This window comes from Mirounga leonina, unplaced genomic scaffold (assembly GCF_011800145.1).
Source record: "Mirounga leonina isolate KUSES-001 unplaced genomic scaffold, KU_Mleo_1.0 Mir_95, whole genome shotgun sequence".
NCBI lineage: Eukaryota > Metazoa > Chordata > Mammalia > Carnivora > Phocidae > Mirounga > Mirounga leonina.
This window is the reverse complement of record NW_023270865.1, coordinates 11187611-11211197: the sequence shown is the minus strand read 5'-3', so window position 1 is coordinate 11211197 and position 23587 is coordinate 11187611. Positions and strand designations below refer to the sequence as shown.

Genomic DNA, 23587 nt, shown 5'->3' with positions numbered 1-23587 from the left:
GTCCTAAGGTAAGCAACAACCCTTCTACTTCTAGAATGCTTTTCTCTGCCTGGGTTGAAGTGACTGGCTCAGTAATTACTGAGGATTAATGACGGGGTTGTCCAATAACACTGAGCTCAACATAAAAGGCTGGGCAGGAGCCCAAGGCATCGAACCTGCCTCCTCACCTGCTCTGAGGTTTTGTAGAAGGCGACAGACGCATTCACGAGCTTGAGGCGGTCTTCCATCTTGAGCATGAGCTGCTGCCAGTGAGAGGCCACCTTCTCGGCGCAGTCCCGGATCATGTCCATGTCGTAGTGATTGGCCTGCAGCATGGCTTCTGCCTTCTGCTGCACCTGCAGGGCGCTCTGATGTGTCTTCTAAGGAGACAGAAAGGAGAAGGGGAGACTTATCTGACTGGGCGGTCACATGTTTACTGGGAAGGCACTGGGAAGGCTGCCGCAGTGCTGCTCCACCTGCTTTTATAGAAACAACTTCCCCTAATACTCATCAGGACACTCCTACAAACACAGCAGACCGTGCAGTAAGATAAAAAAAGTTTTCATGCCTAGCAACAACCGTGCTTATGCTTAAATTACCTAATGAAGGATGAAATGCATTAAGACATTCCAGAATGGGTCCCACTTGTGGGGTTCTCAGCTTGAGAAATAGCAGGGAAAATTAATAGCCAATATTCTAAAAAAGCTGTTGAAATGTTCCAAGTTTATTCTTCCTATTGGTCCTCCTTGTAATAGCAGCTAGACGCACATGGACACATGGAGAAAAAAGGTGGCCACCGTGAATGCCTTTTTCATTTTTACCTTAAACTTTAGACTTGAGTAAAAAGTTTTCAAGAACTATTGACTTTAAAAAAGAGAGAGAGAGAGAAACATAACTCAAAGCTAGGAATGAGCCAAGTGTATTCTCTGGAGGCTCATGCCATATTAAAATATCAAACTAACACCAGAAATCCAGTAGAATTCCTGCTCGTGTATGTTCACTAGAATAGAAGATCCCATGAGGGGCTGACAGGTCAGGTTCTCCCAATGAAGACTCAGAACACCAGACAGCACAGCAGTTAGGTGGAGTACATGCGTTTCTGTGGACACAGATTTTTTTCTTTTTCTTCTTCTTTTTTAACCACAGCAAAATTTTGCATTTCACTGAAAAGGCACTAAATGACTCCATAAAAGACTATATGCAGTATAAGCAACCCTACCCTTCACCCAGATACACGGACACGTATTAGGAATTTAATTATTAGAACTCACTAGGCACAGCATACAATTCTCAAAAGATGCCCAGAGTCTGCGCTTCAAGAAGAAGAGTTAATATGTATCTGTTGGCGCTGAGTAGTTGAAAATATGTCAATCTCGAGAATAAATTAACAGTATTTTCTGTGGCTTTCTTCTCTATGTATGTAACTACAGCAGGAAACAAGTTTTCTGCAATCAAATGCTCTTTTTCCCAAGAGTGTACCTTGAGACCACCTACCATAATTAACTCCCCTCTCCCCGCCAAAAACTCCACGAATAATGAATTCGCATGCTGTGAGAGTGAATCTGAGTGGGCTTGGCCCTGGCCTGGCCCCGACCTCGCGAAGGTGAGGAACGTTGCTGTTAACCAGGGTCGGAGGAGTTCCGTGGAGAGTGTTATCTACTGGTGATGTGCACCTGGTCTGGCTGCGCCGCCCTCGGTGCTCTGCTCTGTTCAGGAGTGTGTGTGCAAGACCCGCAGAACAGAAAGCCCCTCAGCCCAGACTCCAGCTCGGGTTCTCAGGTGCAGGTGCTCCCGACAGTGGGGGGTACGTGCCGCCAGGGCCTCACGGCGGGAGGATGGCTCAGCGCTGCGAGGTCCCCAGGCTGGCACACGCCTCCTCCCCTCACTGCAGTCGCCAGCCCGTTTCCTTCCCCTGAAATACACTGGAGATGTATCAGCATCATCACTCTGGGTCCTGCGGAACCCCACCGGGCTCGGGGTCAGTCCCCCGTGAGGGGGCTCAGCAGACGTGTCCCGAGGTGGGGGGCAGGCTGGTGTCCCTACCTCGATGGCGTGCTGGAACTGCTCGTGCTCCCTCTGCAGCTGCTCTGCCTCTTGTAACGAGCTGGCCGTGATGAGCCCAGCGTTCAGCATCGACTCTCCGTTGCGGATCCAGCCCAGCACCTGAAACATGACACAGGGAGCTCCAAGCGCCGGCCCTCCGCAGGGGATCCCCCTGCGGGCCACCGGGGACAAGAGCCAAGTGGGCAAGGTGGTCAAGCTGCTCACATCAGCTGTGAAGCATGGGTTTCCTTAGGATCCCATTGCCAACAGCGTGATGTCCTTCCACAGTATCTTATCTTAAGTGCTGCATTTTAAAATTAATTCAGTTATCTTATAGCTTCAAATGGGTGCTGAAAAGGTGGGGAGTCCAGCGGATTGTTATTATTAGTCCACGGGTCAAAGCAGTCACCTACTAGATATCTACTGCTCCCAAATAATTCCCTGATAATGGGGCGCCTGGGTGGCTCAGTCAGTTAAGCATCTGCCTTCAGCTCAGGTCATGATCTCAGGGACCTGGGATCGAGCCCCACATCGGGCTTCCTGCTCAGCGGGGAGTCTGCTTCTCCCTCTCCCTCTGCCCCTCCATTCCTGCTTGTGCGTGTGCACGCACTCTCCCTCTCTCTCAAGTAAATAAAATCTTAAAAAAAAACACCCAAATAATTCTCTGATAATCAAGAAATGTATTTTTCATTCCTTTTTCCTTAATAAACATGCAAAATTAGCAAACTGCCTGGTAAGGGAACTATTTTTTATTTCACCAACATATTTTCCAATTTAATGCCAGTGTTAAACGACCCGCTAACCAAAGAGCGGATTCAGGGCTGTCCCCTGAGATTCTCAAACAAGAGCATTCCAACTGTGGAAGCTGCAGGACTGCGGGCACTTACTTGTGGCACAGACCGCTAGGTACCTACTCAACGCCTACTTCTCCTCATCTCCTTTACTCAGAAAACCTCGACTTTGTTTGTGTGTCGGTGGGGGGTGGATTAAAATAAAACCACGTCACCGCCCCCACGTCACAGCTCCGTTACAGTTTGGACACTCTCTCCAGCTACCAAGGTCAACGCAGTTGCCTCCGGACAGTTGTGTGACCACATTTCTTCTCTGATGCAAGTACTGCTTCTTCCCTGTTATGCTTTTCCCTTCCTGCTGCCTGGCAAGTGGAGGGGGAGCTGGGGCTGCAACAGCCACCTGACAACCCGTCACCCACACAGCTACCTCACCTATCATGTGGCCACCGACTGAGCACCTGCAGCAATCTGCCACGTCCTGACGTGTTCCGTAGAGAAAGTAGTTTTTGAGCACCACTTTTAGACTCTTATAGGCAAATGCAATTCCTCATGGATAGTTTATGTTTTTGTTTCTTAGACACGTTGTTTTGTTTTTAGCAAGAAGGAACACTTTATTAACTGGTCTTTAAAAGGCTGGTGACAGTACTTCATCTCATTACACGGGAGACCAACAGGTGCTCTTAAAGCTTCCCAGTTTGACAGTGTATCTGCTTTAATGTGAGCATCACCCACTCAGGCACCACACCTCGCTCCCACTCCAGAGGCACCTTATCCCCTCTGCTCAACCAACACGCTTTTCTGTGCCTCCATCAGAATCCCAAAAAGCCATACTTTCCTTGTATCAGGGAGGTATCATGAGTGGTTTCTCTGCTCGTGAAAAAAATTGTCAGGTACATGCTGAATATATGTATGCATGGAATCCCACTGGCTGTGAGCCGAAAGCAATCCCTCCCAAATGTTCCATTTTTATTTTGCCATGCTGAGATAGGACAGTAGAGCAGGCTGGTCACAGAAGAAAACCCCAGCCCCCTCTAGCCTGTCACCCCATCCAGATTGATAACAACCTATTTGGCAGAACAATCATAGAGTTATTTAGCCTGAGAAGCAATGTGCTCAGTTTCAAGCAAGAGACCACCAATAACAAAACAAGCTAAGTGAATGTTCCTTTCCAGTGATACAGGAAGGGAAGCCTCTTCCCCTACAGAATAAACACACAGCTGTCCAGGCACTGGTTCCATGTTTGCCCACGAGCTGTGGCCGTACCCGGGGCGTGCATGTCACATCATGCCTCACAACAGCTGTGTCCTGTATCCCAGACGACCAGGAGGTCCCTCTTCGGGGGCTTGTCGGGCGGGGCCCCTCCAGTCTGGCTCCACGTCCAGCAGCTTGTTTACCTGTTTCACTTCAGCCTGCAGGTGGCGAAGCTGCACACATTGTTCCAGGTGCTTCCGATGCTGTTCCGCTGCTAAATCCAGCTCCTGCTGCTTTTCATGAAGGAACTCCAACAGGTCCTGGACCCGAGTTGCCATGTCGACATCTCTATCGCAAAGCAGCTCCACACCTGTGGGCAGTGAAGGGGGAGCCCAGAGCTCAACTGGCATGGCCGCCAGCTCTTCAGCCGCGCACCACATACACTGAGCTTTTGTGAAGGACCTGCCCGGCCAGGCCAGGCCGTTATCTTGAAGGCCAAGTGCAAGGAAGGCACAGCGGGCAGAGGAGTGTTACATGTGCTTCCGAGCACGGGAGGGGGCCTGCAGGAATGTATCCGATGTGTTCCAAAGCAAAACATGATGTATGGCTAATCAAACCCATTTCCTGTCAATCTATTTCTGCAGGGATAACTGCGGACACGAGCCCTTGACTTTGTCAGTGAGCGAACTCTGGCTTCTTTTTGCTGTACATCCACTTGCACCCTGTTTACTCTTCAGGAAGCACTGAATTTGACTTGTATAAAACGAGTAACGTAGTAGCAGGTTGTCAAACACCACGGACTTCTCTCTACATTTTTGAGCCCATAGTGACCTCTGCTGGTGAAATATAAACTAAGAAAAAAAATTAAGAATGTGAAAAATTTTTTGAGATTCACATTTCATTCATGGATGTACAACTGGAGATCACGCTCCCTGAGATGACATGCAAGAATATTAAAGGTAAGTACGCTAATCGTATTGTTACTTGTGATCACGGTATGTGAAAATAAAACAGCAAAATGTTCCTTTTGAAGAGCAGGTACCTGAGAACATCTATGTCACGGGGCTAAGTAAACTAGGCAGCCAGCACACACAAATAAACAGGATGAATTCCCGTATGATATGAAACCCCCACAACTGACAGAATGAAATGCACTCCTTACCCGAGGCCTGCACTTCATTGACGTACTGCAAAAGGTCCTGCCCTTGGTGGATGACATCGAAGGTCAAGTTGTTCATGGTCAGAGCTTTGTCTGCATGGTGCTGGAGGCGTTGTTCTGCTATCGTGAGATCTTCCGTGTCAAAGTCGTTCATTTGCTGAGAAAGCTCATCGTTCCAAGACTCAAGGTCTGAGATGATCTAACACAGGAAAGTATCTTCTTAGGACAAGACTTAAAAATAAGTATCTGCTGTGATATCTCACTGTGCCAAGTAGAGAAAGAAGGAACTAATGTGACCATGTCCTAAGGACATGGAAGCCAGCCGTAGGGGCTCCCACAGGCCAAAGATGGGACAGTTAGATACAAAAAATCTATCACAATTAAATAAAATTTACAAAATATATAAAAACATATTAATTCCTAATGAATTTTTTTTTTAAAAAAGAAGAGCTAAAAAGCCTAAAATTAAATGAAAAACTCCTCTAATTAGAAGTTGACAGGAAACCAACCTTTATCCTGAAACTGGTAAAAGAGATAATTATTTAAGCCTATTAACAATGAAGGAAGATTCCCCTTTATAGATAAATCTAGTTATTAAATGTAGAATAAAATTAGAAAGGCTTTTTTTCTCATTCTGTTTTGAAATTCTAGTGAAATAACTCTTCAGCCAATGACCATCAATGTGCAGTAAACTATAATGGAAAGGATGGGGGTACTTAATGGGAGGGTCAGGCTGCCACCTCCTAATCCCACAGACCAACCTTAGCTCCCTAAAGAAGTGGGACCAGACAGGACTAGCTTTCTGACAGGAGAAGCCATGGTCCCTGGGGAGCATCTGGCACAGAAACGGAACCTGAATCTTAATCAGGTCTTTACATCGAACTTTCAAGTTTATAGGAAATACCAGGGAAAGAAAAACAGAAGAAAATCACTAAGCGAACGTAGAATGTGGGACCTAGTTTCTTCCCCTGATGCAGTCATTCCAACAAGTCATGGCAGGATAAAAAAGAAGGGTGGATGAAGAGATGATTCTGGATGGAAAGACTATCAACCAACCGTGAAAGCAGCGCCCACGCGCCTCCCTGCCCCCAGGGCAGCTGCAGGGGTCTGAGAAGAGGCTGGGTGTTAGTTAGAGATCAAGGTGTCCGGTTGGTGAGGGGTGGTAAACTGTGGTTATGTGGGAAAAGGCCTTATTTTGTCGAGATACTTAAAGTCTTCAGGAGGGAAACGGTAAGCTGGCAAAGCTTTGCTCTAACACACTAAGCACAACAATAACAAAAGAAGGGATATTTGCAGCAAGGAAGACACAATCCTGCTACATTTGGGAGACAGGCATGTGGACGTTCACTGTACCATCCTTGCTACTTTGGAGCCAGTTTGAAAACTTTTGTAATCTACTTTTTAAAAATTCAGGCTAAAAATTACGAAATCCAAAAAGAAGGAAAAAACTTCTTATGAAAGAACACTGTATTATCTATGCTTCAGTGGGATAACCTGTCCCATGAGTCCTGATTTCCTTTTATCCAGATGAGCAGTAACCACCTGAGTTTGAAAATCTGACAATGTGAGAGAGTTTACATAGAACCCAGCTAGGAGATGGGAAGTAATAAAAACTGAAGGCTTCCCCAAACTCCTACGTCAAAAATCTTCTGGATTTTGGGGCGCCTGGGTGGCTCAGTCGTTAAGCGTCTGCCTTCAGCTCAGGTCGTGATCCCAGGGTCCTGGGATCGAGCCCCACATCGGGCTCCCTGCTCAGCCGGAAGCCTGCTTCTCCCTCTCCCACTCCCCCTGCTTGTGTTCCCTCTCTCGCTGTGTCTCTCTCTGTCAAATAAATAAATAAAATCTTTAAAAAAAAAAAATCTTCTGGATTTATTCTTTCATTAGTGGGGTCTGCATGCAGTATGTGTATTTACACTAATTTATTAAATTGGGCTAATTTATAAAATTAATGAATTTGAACAATGTTAAATTACACGTAAGCCAAAAAGCCACTGAGGAAAACTATTTTTAAAAAGGAAAGAGCTTACCATACCTTTAAGCTTTATCTCTACCCTAAGGGTAAATTTCTTTCTTAACGTTCCTTTTCTAACACTGAGGCAGGAGAGGGTTAGGTGTGGTGGTGAGATACAGACTCAGCAATGCTGTCTCTTGGAGACAGCATCAGGCTCAGACAACACTCAAGAGCGGACAATAAACAAAGATGAACGTGCTAGAACCAGCAGGATTCAAAAATACTCACTGAGCTTATGGCCATGATCAAAGGATCATCAGGAAAAATCCTGCCCAAAGTTTATCATTACAGCTTGTTAACCATACAAGTGAAGACAAGAAATCAGTGGCAAAAACAAAGCTCAAGAAAGGGGAAGTAATTTTTGAACACGAATTCTTTGGAGAAGTAACTTTGTTTTTAACTGTATCCCAGAATGTTTAGAAATTCTAAAAGTTCCTCTTCCTAAATGTACATATAACTGTGTTCCGTAAGTAACTATCGCAGGATGCTACAGTAATGACTTCACTGTTTTTAGATCAACAGAGCAGATTTTACCTGGAATATCAAGAGGCTGAGACTGCAATATGTCTAAGCCATAGAAAACCCAGATCCACTTTTGAGAGATGGAAAGGCTATGAAATACAAGAGATAGGAGAGATTTTTAAAAACTGGCCAAGGAACAGATAAGTTTCTCCCACAAAGATAACTCCATGCCTCCTATGGGCGGTCGGATGGAGCATTTTCCCAGGTAAGGGATGACATCCCAGCCGAGGCCTCAACTGCTAAGGTTTCTATGTTTCAGGATCATTCCAGAGAAAAGAGGTTCTTAGGCTACGACATTCTAAAAGCTTTTAAACTACATTTTAGCTGGCCTGTGACTGAACTGCAGGTTTAATTTCCTCAGCTGGGGAAAGCACTACGCCTGGCCGGGCACACAGTTTTTATTAAAGGCCACTTGGAATTTTGTGGCTTTGGTGTGGGAAAATTATGTTTCTGGTGTCTGAGCTACATTTTAAAACACTAGTTTGTTGAAAATGGAAATACAATTAGAATTTTTTTCCTTTAAGTAGCAGCAATACAAATGAAGCCAAGAGATTTTTTTTAAATATCAAAATGTGTTGATGAAAAAACTTCAAGTAATGCCTGATTGCTCTGTGTTTTCTAATTGAAACTACTCAATAGCAGCTAAGTTTATCAAAGCAATTCATACGAAGTAGAGGTCACAGAGGAAAAGAGGCATGCTGGGTCTTCTGTTCATATAGTCTGCAACCTGGAACTGGCACACCACGCCCAGGCCCCGGGCAGGTCCTTAATGAGCTCGAGCACAGCGGGCTGTTTCTCTACATGGCTTCATGGGGCTGTAAAGGTCAAGACACTGAGAGCAGATTTTACCAGACAACATGGGTGAGATTTAACTCCTTTCTTGTCATAAACCAATGATGACAATGAAAACAGCCAAGAAGGCCTTTCTTCAATGAAAACACTGATGGAGATTTAGACAGATGGCCGACCAGAGACCCCCCCCCCCATGAGAGGCCCAGTACTGGGCCTGGCCTGGTCCCTGTACCATACGGCAAGACCACCACTCAGAGCTGGGCCTACAGACAGGCCCGAGAGAAGCAGGCAAGGCCCACTTCAGGCAGCTGCTCCCCTGAGCAGAGAGATGTGAAGCAGTCTACACAAAGCCCGGCCACCCCTCTGCCTTCAGTGGCACGAAGGGTCTGGGTGTGCACGTCCTCAAGGCACTAGCATGGGGAGGGCACGCCCTACAGATTCTGCTCGGCAGTCAAAGGACCACCTGGCGGGCTGCTGGTACCCGGACAGGCACTTGGTCACTCCAGCAGCTGTATGAAGCTGACAGGCACCAGGAAACTGGCCTTCTCCTGGCTGAAGTGAGTTCTGGTTCCTTTCATCATGTTCCACAGGCAGATCCAGCACCATCCAATTATACTTACTTCTGCTTGTACTTCAAGTTCAAAAATAAGATCTTCCCTGACACAGAATTAAGAACCACCCTTTTGTTGAAGAAAAAGAAAAGAAACCTCATATATAAGGTGTAACAACTTTTAGGTAAGAAGAATGAAAGATCATCCGAGGACCCTTCTGTGGAGAAAAAAATTGGACTTCACATTACCAAACATGCCATCAGCCCAGGTGAGGCTTATTCTCACTGTCTGGGGAGGAGGGTGGGAGGGGAGAAAGACAGGCAGCGGGGCGGGAGGGGGGAGACAGAAGGGAAAGACAGAAAGAGAAGGGATCACGGTCGCAGGTGTGAGCCTCTGCTGCATAGACAAGGGTGTGCGTCGTGGGACCCAGTGCGGGCTGAGACAAGCCCACTTGTTCGAGGCGGCTGGACTTCAGCTCCGCGCACCGGCTGTGCTCTACCCTGCTGTGTGGTGTGGCCTCCAGCACAAGCCCTGCAGCTCCCAGGGCAAGGCGCACTCCTCCCTCTCCCTGTCCTCCTGTTAAGGCAGCCAGAGCGAGACGATGCGGGAATGGCAGGAGGCGGAGGACACTCACATCGATGGCGTCCCGCTCGAATATGCGCAGCTGCAGGAAGAGCTCCAGCTTGATCTTGCGCTCCTGGAAGAGCTCCTCCATCTGGGCCTGGGCCTCGTCCAGCTGCTGCAGCACCGTCTCGATGTGGCTGATGGAGCTGTTGTGGGGGGTCTTATTGCTGGAGATGGCCGAGTCTCTGCGGAAGGGCAGAAGGGACGGGGACAGGCATGAGAAAGTCTCCCACTGTCTGACACCAGATCCGGCCGGCCGCACAGACTTCAGGGGGAAGAGAGCTGGCAGGAAGCGGGGCCGCTGGTCTCAGAAAATGGAATCAGCAGCCCCTCCCGCCACACAACCCTGGGCTTCCTCCTCCGAGCAGGCTGCCAGGTTTGAGGCCACACTGAAGACTCTGCTCCGCACCTCCCACGGTCGTCGCTCTCAAAAGAAGTCTATTACAGAAAGTAACGTCAGCGGAGCTCAACTTTAGCCACTCTTCTCCTTAAGTAGAGGGAACAGAATAGACGATACCTGTTTGCTACACATGGTAGAGTCAGAGTGGTGACAAAGGGTTAAACTCTAATGCCACCAATTTAGCCTTTAACAAGTCACTTTTGCCTGACTCTTGGCAAAGTGAGCATCCCGTGAAGTTACCAGTCATGACTGAAAAACAGTCCTCTGAGTGATCCAGTAACATGAATCTGCTCCCAGGCCCAGCAGGGCCTCCTGCCTTCCTGTGCGGAGGGGAACCTGAGGGACAGGGACCCCCCTCCCCCAAGGCCGGGCCTCCCCGAGCCCCAGTGCTGAGGACCGGGACGCCCACCATCCTCTAGAAAGGCACATCACTCAGGACCTGAAGGACACAGTCCTCGGAGATTTAAATCAATCTGGTCTGTAAAGAAATTTCAATGAGTATTCAGTAAGCGTTAAGAGGAAATATTACTAAAAGCTGAGCTCTGGGAACGTTTAATAGTCAATGCTGCCATGAGAGAAATCGTCGCAGGAAAGAGAAAGAAAGGGATGTTATTCTCTGTTGTATGCAGAGATGTTACTTGTTCTCTACCTAGCTGGGCAGGGAATTACAGCCCATTGTTCAGAAGTGTGAGCTCAGGGAAGGGGAAATCACTGGCAGGACTGCAAAATGCCCGTGCCCCGCGGGAGGCCAGGGACACGGCCCACCTCAGCTGCTGGATGAGGTCCTCGCCTTCCTTGATCACGTTGACGGTCACTTGCAGGGTCGTCTGCTGCTGCTGGCCAAAGCGCTTGATGAGGTCTTGCACAGCCTCCACCGACTCGGCGTACACGTCATCCAGCAGCTCCTTCTGTAGCTCCTCCAGCCATGTCCACAGCTGGGGAAGGAGAGAGTGCGGTGAGGCCAGGCCCCCGGCCCCCCTCCCCCTGGGAAGTTCCCCTCCCCCGGAAGTCCTGGTGCGGACACCGAGTGACACGAGTGGCCACACCGGGAGGGAGCTGGCAGCAGCCTGCTCCCAGGGGGGTAGGGGGTGGGAGGGGGAGCCCCCTGAGCAGGCCCAGGCAGCGGAACACACGGAACACGCACACAGAAAAAGCAGCGTGCAACCACCGCGCGGCGAAAAATAAACAGAGAGCTCAAGGGGACTGGCACAAAAGAGAAAAGAGGAAAGGGAAGGGAAGTCACTCTTTCCGATTCTTCCTAGGCTCAATCCTAGTGGAAGAGAAAGAAGAAAAGACCCCCTCCACCAACCAAAACATCTGCTAAGCATAACGCACTCCTTTACACATCCTCTGACTCTCGTTTAGCAGATGGATGGTTTTATTTTACTTTTAGCAAGGGCACTACAACCCATTATTAATTATTAAACCACTGCTCAGATGTGGCCGCTGTCCACAGCTCCGAAAAGGAGGCAGCGTATGATATGGTGGGATAAATTCACCACCTTGCCTGGCGGGAGAGTCGGATGTGGCACCGCTCAGTGACGTCGCCCACCCCGGGCCACGGCCCGCCTGGCCACAGCCGACCCGGCCACGGCGCAGTCCTCCAGGGGAGGAAGGAGTGTGCATCCTGAAAACACTTCCGACTGCCACTGTACAACCACTCAAGATGTGTCTGGGGACGTGGACAGGTAAGGACCACTTGGAACGACAGCGTCAAGAACGACCTCAGGTGCGGCGGGAGCAGAGTGCTTCACCCGCTTGAGGCAAGCCCGCTGCCTCCCTCCACGTCTCTGGGGAGCCATTCAGCAAAGTGGGAAAGATGACTAATGACCCCAAGCGGGGCCCTGGTGGCTCGGAAGTGGTCTGTGCGGGAGAAAAGGCTTCCTGCTTCCTCAGGGATGTGAGAACCCCCCTCCCCCATTTCTTCCAAGCGCCCTACGGACAGCACCTCTGCCCCAACGCCGACCTTGCCAAAATAAAGGCTGTATTGGGTTTTTTGTTTCTGAGCTCATCTTCGTTTGAAAACTGCTTTACTGAGGTATAACTGACATACAGTCAACTGCATGAATTTCCAGGATAAAGTCTGTGAAGTTTGACGCATCCAGGAAAACTCCCCTGCTGTCCGCCGTGAACAGCTCCATCACCCCAAAAGTCTTCTTGTGCCCTCCATAATCCTTCTGTCTCCCCTGCCCTCCCTCCCCAGCATCTGCTACAGATCGGCTTGCATTTTCTTGAAAAAGTACATAAATGGAACCATATCCTAGGAACTCTATTTTTGGTCTGGTTTCCTTCCTTCAACATAATTATTTTGAGATTCATCCATACTATTGTGTGTATCAACCAAATGCTGGGACCGAGCTACTGGCAAAGCCGGTACTGGCAAAGAGCCCTTTAGATCCGGCCACACTTTGTGTTGATGTTGTCGGTCAACACCAAAAGCACCATTCTTTGACTCGCCATATAAATATGGACTAATGCTCTGCACCATCTATAAGGTTCCATAATCAAGGACATACTTGTTTGCTTTCCTCTAAATCCTCATGAACATGGTTGCTGCCTTTGTAAATAACAGGAAGGATGACAGCATCATGACCATGAGGAATCTCCCAATTTGCTCTGATAATTTCCTAGGAAAAACCTTCCAAGTTCTACAGGTCATGTGGTATAGCAGGAGTACTGTGGATTTAGGAGATGCTTTAACAAAGCACTGACTCTGTGACCTAAGAGATCACTGAGTTTCTCTGAGACTCGGTTCGCTACAACAGGGGCCTTCGGACCAACACCGGCCTCAAGAAGTCGCTCCGAGGGCCGGGAGGCAGAGGCGGCAGGAGGGCACCGGGGCATCAGCAGTGCTCTGAACAAATTTAATTCCCAAAGCAGAATGACCTACTCTAATGAACTCAAGAGGCAAGATGCGCTAAAAGAAACCAAGAACATGCCAGTGAGCAGTAACAATGTTACCAACACATTTTATCGCATCAAAATATTTATCCCGGGTGCCTGGGTGGCTCAGTCGGTTAAGCGACTGCCTTCGGCTCAGGTCATGATCCTGGAGTCCCTGGATCGAGTCCCGCATCGGGCTCCCTGCTCGGCGGGGAGTCTGCTTCTCCCTCTGACCCTCCCCCCTCTCATGTACTCGCTCTCTCTCATTCTCTCTCTCAAATAAATAAATAAAATCTTTAAAAAAAAAAAATTTATCCCAAAACATCCAGGGTACGTTATCTAATAGGTAGGCTTTTACAGCTGAAATGGTTTTACCAGCTTCCTGGTAACCTGCCTCCCACTTGCTCCCCACAGAGCAAAGCCCCCTCAGACACACGTGGCCGCTGCAGCCCCCCCGTCAGATTCCCGTCCGGAGACAAACACTATGAAAGGTGGACCTGTTCAATTACACTCATTCCAGTGTAAAAGAAAATTAAAAACAAAAACCAAAACACTTGCGTCCCTTCCTTTCAAAATCCCAACTGTCGTCTTCCGCCTTCCTACGCGTGCTGCACAGAAGCTGCTCCTACCTCGTCGCAGTGTGAGGAGACCCGGGGAAGGAGGTCCCCACAGCACACCTACGGCTCACACGGAGGAACGGACACAGAGGCCCCGCCCATCCCACGGCTGGGTCCGGAGAAAGAGTGCCGCTCATTCAGGAGAGCAAACGCACACGCAAATGCACGTCCAGAACGGACCACTCTCTTTCACCATCATCTAGGCAGAAGCAGCACTGATGGGAAGGAGGGTGAAGGAGCCAGGTCCACCCCAAATGCTGACTCTGCATCACGGACGGGAGTGTGGGACTCATCAGAGAACGAGCAGGCCCACGCAGGGCTGGAGCCAATGGGGAACCCCGGTCTGAGTTACACTACACTAGTAAGAGCTAGGTTCTCCCAACAGAGACTAGTATCTCTTCTTTCAAATTTGTGGAGAAAACAGGAACACACAATTTTTTTTAAGACCGCCAGAAAAACGCTACAATATCAGCAAAATATAACAACATGAATTAAGACCGCTGGTAGAGAACCTGCATGTGCTGGACAAGACACATCTAGCATACAGGTGGCCCAAGCCTCCTCCCCGCCCCTGCTCACACAGCTGGGTCAGGCCTCCCCAGGGTCATCAGCCTGCCAGGCCCCTCCAGGAGCCCTGGCCCAGCACCTTTCTTGCACCAGGTGCCCTAGACGCCACGGTGGACCCAAGGGGTGTCTGCGTCCCTGCCTGGTGGTTGGCACAGCCTCCGCCCCCGACTCAGCTGCGAGGCCCAACTCACAACCCGGCTTGTGGGACAGGATGGAGGACGGGGGACAAAATTCCTCTTCTCCAGCAAATACCACCAAAAATACATAATTTAGATTATGAAACCATGTTAACGAGCCTTGCTTCTCTACACTGTGAGGAGGAGGAGGAGATCAAAACCAGTGCTTGGAACTGCCCTGAGGCACAAGACCTAAGTGCATCTATGTAGCTCCACTGCAACAGCCTAAGACTTAAGAGTTTATCCACAAATGATAATTAAAATAACACACCTCTCCTAAGAGCTAATATGGAGTAACAGTTAAGAGTGCGGGCTCTGAAGCTAGACTGACTTAACATCCTGGGCTGTGGCCTTAGGCAAGTTACTTGGCCGGTCCACGACTCAGGCCCCTCTTCTCTAAGATGGGCCTAGTAATAGCAGTCACAGTAACAGTGCCTCCCTCCCTCCGGGAGCTGCTGCGAAGAGTAACTGGGATGGTACGTGCACAGCGAAGAAACAAGTAAATGTGAGCCATTAGTACTAGTTTTGTTCTTGTGAAGAAACGTGTCTAGTAAGAAAAACCACAGAACTTTAGGTCTTTCTCTAGGTATTTTTCAAAACATAACCAGGTTCCCACTTATTGTTCAAAATATGTCACTCAGTCTGGTAGACTTAACACCATCCCACGTTTAAATCTTTTTACACCTAAAAATAGTATGAGGAAAAGGTGCTAGAATGAGTGCACCGGAGTCCATAGAAATCACTTCCCCTTGGTTGCAGGGGAAATGCCATGAGGATCTGTGGGTCAAACTTTTTCCTTTCCTCAACATCCTGGACACTTGGACGTGCATCCCCGATGGAATGTGCTCAGGGGCCCGGCCAGCTGTGGAACTGGTGAACGGCCACGGCCACAGAGGAAACCACAGAAATGGATCTTCGGCTCCGGCAGTTGGAAAGGGAACAGTAAATGAGGTAGAAGGAGCAAGGTTATATTTAAATCTATAATGTCAAATGCTCCCAAATCTTTTGCCCCTCTAGAATTTTTTTCCCCTGCCTCTACAGAAAATATTCTCATTCAATTTGGAGAGAAAAGGATTCTCAGATAAAGGTCTTCTGATTTCGGTGATGAACTAATATATATCATAATGCAGTATAATTCAGGTAAAATCTATTTTTAAGCTTTTAAATTAGTATATGATGCTTAAAATAACCTTTGAATAAAAGAATAAGAAAAAGTCTCTAGGATACCTGTGAAATTTCTAAAATCCAGCGCTTCTGTGCATGCTGTTAATTTCCAATCAAGAGCTACATCTTTGCGGACAGCCCGACAGCCGAGAGGAGCTACATTCTACCCAGGTTCTCAGCCTCGTGGATCTTCCTGTGAGAACTGTGGCCCATGGCCAGAGTTAGGCAATGCTGCCCCCTAGAGGCCCCCTGGGCGGCCACCAGCAGCATTCCAAGGACGAGCACTCGAACGCAGCGGGTGTCTCCGACCTGGTTCTTGTACCACAATCCATTCACAGAGAAGGCTGGGCTAGGGAGACACACGAAGTTCTGGGGAGAGAACTCCCATGACAAAGATGTGAGAGCCCTGGTCCTGGATCCAGTGGTGTCCGGCCAGGTCTGACCCAGGCTCACCTCCACTCCGGCCCCCTCCCTCTCCCCTCTGTGCTGGGTGGAGCCTAAAGGAGGAGACTGCAACTCTGCTGGGAGAAATCTCCTGGAAGAGCCCCTTCCTCACTAATTGGATGGGAGACTTTGCCAGAGAGCGCTCCCAGAGGAACCTGTTGGCCTGGGGGAAATCCCAGGAAGGACTGAGCTTCCAGCCCTATTCCACAGGTGACAGGATCGGAGGCCTGGGATTTGGGGATTGCTTTAGCTGCAACCTCTTTCAGATGCAAAATCTGAATGCAGTCTATAAGCCCGCTCCATCCGGAGGCGGGGCCCAACACGTCAGATGTGGGCCCTTCTCTGCGCGTGACCTTGGGAAAATCCTTGGGACTCTCCACCCTCAGATTTCTCATCCATGAAATCTTGGATCATCTTACCATGTCTTCCCTAACTGGCAAAGCCCAGTTTGAAAATCAAACGAAGTGACCACAGACCTGTGAAAGTGCTCGGTCACCCCAAGCACTTTATAAACAGAAACTACCACCACCCCTATTTGCTTCCCTACCCTTGTTTATGACAAAGACAATCATCTGGGTACCAGTAGGGATGGGTGAACTGTAAGGCCACCACGGGAAGCACAAAAGCCGCGTCCCCCCAGCAGAAGCTGTGAGCCAGGAGCAGGGGTAGGTAGTTTCGGGATTTCAGAGGGCACTCACTGTGCACATAAATCGTGATTCAGTTTCAGGTACAAGCAGCAGGGCTCAAAGGGGAGCTGTTCCCGCATGCGAGGCACCTTCTTCAGCCTGAAATGGTGCACATGCCTGGTACCCTGATCAAGGAGGAGTAAGGGCTTGAGAAGTACCTTGTTATTCTGGGGTGGGTGATAAAAGATGCCTTAATATGACGAAAGGACGTTTGTGAAGGATGTACTGGGCGGTGGGGGGGGGGGGCGCATAAATCAGAGTCAGTATCATGAAATAATACCCATGCGAGTATGTGTAAGAGAGGGGACAGAAGGAGAAGGAAGAGCACATCAGGGCAGCCCCCAGTTAAATGGGCGCTGCAGCACTGGAGGGTGGGAGCCGCAGACATGGGATCAAGGACAAGGCGAGGCACAGGTGATGTGGCTGGATAGAGGGCCCACACAGAGACCAAGGTCAGAGTGGGAACCTCAGTGATCCAGATATTTAAGTCGACTCGGTGAAATACAGAGATTTTGAGATGAGGGATTTTCTTTCTTCCTTTTATTCCCCGACATCACCAAAGCATAAAACAACTCTTCCTGAGGTTTCAAATTTGGGAAGAGCTCCTCCCCACCCCCACGTCATTTTGAGCAAGCACTTTCCCACCAAAACGGTCTGCAATTAGTCAAAGCATAATTCCTCCTTCACTCCTCAAGCCTCTGAGGACAGAGAGCATTGGTATAGTCTGTCCTCTCTATCCCAAGGGTAACACTTCAGTCCTTGGACTCCATCACTGTGGCAGGATCTGAAACTCCTTCCACACCAGCTCACTCTCCTCTGAACACCCTGCCCTTGCAAAGTGGGGGCTGGAGAGCAAAGACGACATCACGTGTGGATCCAACCAGCAGTGCACAGCGAGGTGACTGCCTCCCAATCGGGATTTTTTTCCTGTGCTTTTGCTCATTACACCCACTGGGCACGACACTATTGTGTACTCTGTTCATGAACATGTGTAAGGTTGTTGTTTTAACAAGTGCTGTGACCACCCTTGTGACCCTTACTCTATAACCTGTCTAGGTGAGTGTTTTTGATTCAAAAGGCTCATACCCATGAATGAAATTTCTCTGATGGATTTTGACTTATTTCTGCTGACATGTTTTGGGATCCTACATATTTTACCGACCCTGGCCTAGACTTTGATAAGCATGCCTTTCCTCTTGGGACAGAGACATACAGGGGAGACATAGTCCCCCAGCCCCACTGAGGTCACCCACTAACAACCTCCATGATGACGGTCTCCCTGGCAAGATTTTTAAGGTAGCCACAATTATTTCTGCTGCACCAAGCCTGCCCTTGCTTTGTGGCCATTTGCCCATTTTCAAGATAAACAGCTCTCCACACAACAAAGGCGAGTTTTCAGGGTGCCTGAGTTCCGATGAGTAATCTTTCCAGATGTCACATTGGGAAATAGAAGTTCTGAATATATTAGTGGAGTCAGTTCAAAGACGGGACGACTACAGAGGCTGCTCGCCCACGGAAGGTGACATCAGGGACGACACCTGCCCATCCCACTAGGCCTCAAGTCCAACCATCTCCCACGGTCACCACTATCAGCAAGTCTGGTCCTACCACGGGTCTGGACTGAAAATTACTTCCTTACTCACACGCCGGGTATGATGAGTAATACCTTACTATCGAACACTTTCTTCCTGGCACCTTCCACTGGGGGAGCAGCATGGGAGGATGAGGACAGGGCTGGTCCTGTGTAACAGACTCCCTCAGCTGACATTTTCTCCCAGCCATTCAGCAGTCTGATTCTAGTGACTGTTCTAACAGACTGCCCATACTTTCCTATTTTGTCTACAAATTAAATGTCAAATGCTAATTCCACTGCATGCCCTTCATGAAACCAGAAACTCAGTAAAGAATGAAATTAACATGTTATAACTTGTTCACTTCTTCCTCTACTGGCGGTTTATAAACCGCCTTTTCTAGAACTCTGTCTAGGACTGACCTCGCCTGAGTGCTGTGTGAACTCTGCCTTCGGCATCTCCAGCCCCCTGGCGTGTCTCCCCTCACTCTTCCTTAAAGATCAGCAAACCCAATCATCAAGTTCTCTCACTACTCAGGGGTCTAATTTGTCTTGCTGTAAGAGAGACTTGAACTCACTTAGAAGAAGTAAGTCTTTTCTTATGAAACCTTCACTCATTTTGATCTTCCACTTCTAAGTCTGAAGTGCATGAAGTCTACTTTCTTCTCTCATGCACAGACTTCAGTAGCACCAGGCAGAAGGCCCAGCCCTTCCTTGACCTTGGGGTTCTGAATTTGGGGCTTCGAAGAGAGGAAAAGAAACAACAACAAAACCAAAAAAGCCTTTCTTTTCTAGAGCTTTTAAGCTTTCCTGACAAAACCCTCATTTGCTGTTGGCGATCAACCTTTCTACTACCACTTATTCAGTAAGAACAATAATCAGTGACAAACGATACATGCCAGAAATGCACACGGATGATGTACTTCTCGCAATCAACCAAAGACCTATCCCATTTGGTTTATGAAGCCAAGTATCAAAATAAAAAATTAAGAATATTAAAAATGCTCTATTAAAGTCTAACAAGTAAAGAAGATTACATATACATCCATTTTCAGCTGGGCATTTTAAGACCTAGAACATTGCACTGGCTTGACATTTGTTCAGGTGCTTCCCCTTTCTATTATATTAACTGAGGCCAACCCACAAACAATGACTTAAAGCCAACATTTGCAACTCTCCATTGAGGGCTGACCCTTCAACAAGAAATTGTAAAATTTGGAATCAGTCAGTGCAGTTATAGATTTTCATTCCCTATTGTAATACTGAGTTACAAATAAAGACAATACAGTACATTATTCATTCATTCATTTAATAATCATCTACTAAGTGACCATTACGTGTCAGGTATGTTAGCGTTCACTGTAATTCTCTGCACTAATGTCTAATTACTTTGTTGATATAAAAATTTTCTCTACCTGAAAATATTGGACCAATATTAAGAAATAGAAAATTCATGAATTTAAGCCAGTTTTAAACTACTCTACAGAAAATACTTGTTTTACATCGAACTATTTGGATAGAAGGAACTTCCTTTTAGATAATAACATCCCTCTTTCCCCACGGGCTAACAAAAATGTTTTGCACTTATTTGGTGAAAAAAACCATCACTTATTTTGTAGTTTTGGCTGGTAACAAAAGCATTAAGTGATGCGTACAAAGGAACACACGCCAGTATGGATGGACCCATGAGTAAAGATTCCTTGTAAGAGCCAAATCGGTCCTGATAGAGTGGGGCTGGGGACAGAGCGGGGCCGGAGAAACAGCGTACATTCCAGAAAGGCTTCATTCAACTCTGATCCTAAACACCGGGGTCAGAGCGAGGGCATCACAAGTAGATTGCACAGCTTCTGTTAAAGATGAGTGAGGAAAAGATCAGATCACAGCTGGGTATTTATACCTTTGCATCTCAGGTTTAAGTTGGCCTCACGCTGTCTGTGTCCAACAAGCTACAGACGGCATGAGGAGGTAAGAAAGGCACATGTCCTGGCTGTTCCTACAAGATGGGCGCTATGGTTCGTCACTACATCCACAGCTTCGCTCTGCTGAGCCGCACGCCCCTGAGCTTTAGTGTTCCCATTCTGCAGTTGGGAAAGCCAAGGTGCTCCAGAGCAGTCTGCCCCAGATCACTCAGCCAGTTCAGGGGACATGTTCCACTTTGATATACTCTGTTAATTATTTTAATAAAGATGATATTTTTACAGAAAGCAAGCTTGAATGAGTAGATTTTTTAAAATATATACATATATTTCCACCTATGGGAAGACCGCCTTTTTTTTTTTTTTTTTTTAATACCAGACACCACAGACTATTTGAAGACAAAGTGCTAAACCGAATGCCCAAAGCCAAATGTAACGTTCAGTCACGCGAGGGCTGACAACACAGTAGATGGGTCTAGCCCTTAGCTTCCTCTTGTTTTGTCTGGCTTGGGGCTGTTTAATTGCTCATTTGTATCTACATCAGATTAATAAATCAAAGGAATCAAATGTTTAAGAGTGGGAGGAGAGAGTTCAGCTAGGGCACTGAATATTAAACATAAATTATTGAGATGTAATCATCTGAAGTAAACATCCTATTATACATTGGGGCTTAACCTTTCCCGTTGACAAATGTATCACAGCAATCCCTGACTTTTGAGAAGTTACAAAACTAGAGCCCACTCCTCCATTGTTGATGGGAATGTACATGATACAGCCATTCTGGAAAACAGTTTGGCACTTTAAGAACATGAGCTTACCAGAGGACCCAGCAGTTGCACTCTTGGGCACTTACCCCAGAGAAATGAAAACTTCAGTCCACGTGTAAACCTGTGTGTGATGGGCCACGGTCTCTCTTTATAACAACCCAAACCTAAAAATAACCCCACTGTCCTTTACTGGGTAAATTGCTAACACACGAGGACATATCCGTACAATGAAACACTACTCAGTAATGAAGAGGAAAGAAGTACTGATGGATCGCAAGGGAATGACTATGGAGTAAAAAGGTTACATAGAGTATGATCCCGTTATGTAACATTTTTGAATAACAAATTATAGAGATGGAGAACAGCAGATAAGTGGTTGCCAGGGGTCAGAGATGCAGTCGGGGTTGGGTATGAACAGGAGGTGTATCAGGAGGGTGACAGGAACAATTCTGTAGGATTCTGTATGTTGAATGTGGTGGTGGTTACATGAATCTACAGATGATAACCGTGCACAGAGCTACCCACACGCGTGCTTGCACATACGAGTGTGCACACCTGTGACTGCAATAAGCTCTGTGGGGCACAGCAAAGTCACTTCCCAGCTTTCACAGTGCACTGCGGTTATGTAAGATGTGACACGGGGGGAGGCTGGGAGAAGGGGCATGGGCTTCTTGTCCATTTCTTTTTGCCAACTTCCTGTGAACTTATAATTATTTCAGACTGAAAGCTAAAAAAGAAAGATGGGAATATGTTTGCAGGTATCACATACGTCTCTGGAGATATACATGTCGGGGTGGAAATGGGAAAGGAGGAATGTGTAAATCATTCTAGACGATGCAGACACAGGAGTCATCAGCAAAAGCACAGCTGAGAAGGCCGAAATGGAAGGTTTGTAGAGAACGTAGCACAGGACAGGTGGGAGAGCTGGAGAGCTCTGAAGCTCCATAGGCTAGGGACACTCGCTAACATGTCCCATCCCCTGGGACAGGCACGCCGGGGGGAACAGAGACAGGCCCTCTCCGGGAGGTCAGGCAGGGGGAGTAGGCTCTGCACAGTGACTGTCAGCAAGGACAAGAGTCCAGTTAGAGGGCAGTTGGTCGACACAAGGAACAGCACGCACCATCAGACAATTTTCCTGCATGAGGTTAACCAGCAGATGCCCAATCACTCTCCAGCTCCACCAGTGAAAGCAGAGAAAGGAAATCTGGGTCCTTTAAGCAGGGGGCTGACTGAGAAAGCACTGGGGCTGTTTTCAACACACTCCTGGCGCAAACTAGGTGAGGGCCAGAGGAGAGGTGGCCCCGGGAGCCCCATCCCCCCAAGGAGCTACACAGCACCTGCTTCCCTGGAAACCCTCCCCGACCACGGTGGCCACAGCGTGAAGTCCACAAGGGCTCTGGCCCTGCTCCCCGGGGAGGGGAAGCACTGGCCCAAGCATAAAGAAAGAAGTCTGCTTGCTTAACTGGAGGCATAAAAATGAAGCCAGATGGGTATGCTGTGACAAAAAAATCACCAGGTGGTTGGGAGGCCTTTGTTTTTGACTTCTGAATAAAATGAAAGGTTCCTCTTTTCCCAAGCATTACCCCAAACAAAAACTTGTCCCAGTTGTAAGTTTGCAGAAACAGAACCAAAAGCCTTCTTTACTTAAACCCAGCAAGAGTCACAGCCTGATTCAAATGGGAATGGTCTTCCCTGGGAAACCAAGGCTTTCAGGAATCCAGCAAACAAAACCAACTCAAAGTCACTGAATCAAATCCAGAAATAAACCACCACCTCGTTGCCTCAAATAACCCACAAATTTCAAAGGTAATTATCAATTAACTCAGGACCTAATTTTGAGAACAAAGTACGAATGGAGGAAAATAACGATGCTTATGCTATATTTGGAAATGGAAATATGTCCCTCTATCATTAAATCTCAGAATGGTGAGCTAGAAATAGACATCATTTATTCCCCACGCTGACAGAGGTTATGCTGAGTCTGGAAGACAGGCTAACTAGTGAGATACAAAGATAAGTGAGACATAGTTCTGGTCTTCAAGGAACTTCACATCCACCATGAAAAACAAACAAATGACTAAAACACACCACACACATGAAAGCAGGAGTGTATTTCTCCACCGGTCATTCATCTTTGTCCTGGCATGTGATGGCTGGCCAGGGAGACACCTGGGAAGGAGTCTGAAACAGCGAATATGTGACTCAACAATGGGGATAAAGCCTCAAAAGGAAAGGAGGGCAGGTAACACAGGACTAATAACGGGAGAGGTACAGTCAGAGCTGGTGTGAGTAAAACACAGAGAGATCGAGAGGTAGAAGACAAAATGCAGGAGGAGAAAACTCCTAAAATAAAATCCAAATTCATGTGGGGCTAATCAACATTCTTTTGAAATACTACCTTAAAAACACTGTCATAAGGAAAAAGGAGACTATCAGTCTTCCAGCCTTCTGAGAGGAGATAAAGCATCTCATGAATTGCTTTCAGAGGGGGGAAAAAAAAACTCGGAAGGGTCCCAGAATGCTTCCAAATCTGGAAGGTGAAATTGAGGCTAACACCTCTATTAACCACCTTCTGCGTCCCACCTCAAGGTAGAAAATATTTCCTCTCTGCTCTCTTCCCAGGAATGGGAATTCTATATTCCGTCCTCTGGGATCAAGAGAGCATGGAGTCCAGAGGTCTCGCTCAGAACCTAAGTGCTTGGTCTGCCACGGCGTGTAACCCCCAATCCCCTTC

General features: G+C 47.7%; 1 protein-coding gene across 3 annotated transcripts in view; it reads right to left on the bottom strand.

Annotated features, from left to right (window-relative positions):
- TRIO (trio Rho guanine nucleotide exchange factor) overlaps positions 1-23587 on the bottom strand; it is a 222543-nt gene that overhangs the window by 125742 nt on the left and 73214 nt on the right. For all 3 annotated transcript variants that reach the window (XR_004678030.1, XM_034998849.1, XM_034998847.1), the window contains exons 11-16: positions 10829-10998; positions 9674-9848; positions 5167-5362; positions 4208-4374; positions 2023-2142; positions 168-359 (exon numbers count right to left, since the gene is read on the bottom strand). Coding sequence is in view for 2 of the 3 variants with exons in the window: in XM_034998849.1 (XP_034854740.1) it covers positions 168-359; positions 2023-2142; positions 4208-4374; positions 5167-5362; positions 9674-9848; positions 10829-10998 (1020 nt within the window). In the remaining variant the exon portion in view is untranslated. The remainder of the gene's footprint in view (positions 1-167; positions 360-2022; positions 2143-4207; positions 4375-5166; positions 5363-9673; positions 9849-10828; positions 10999-23587) is intronic.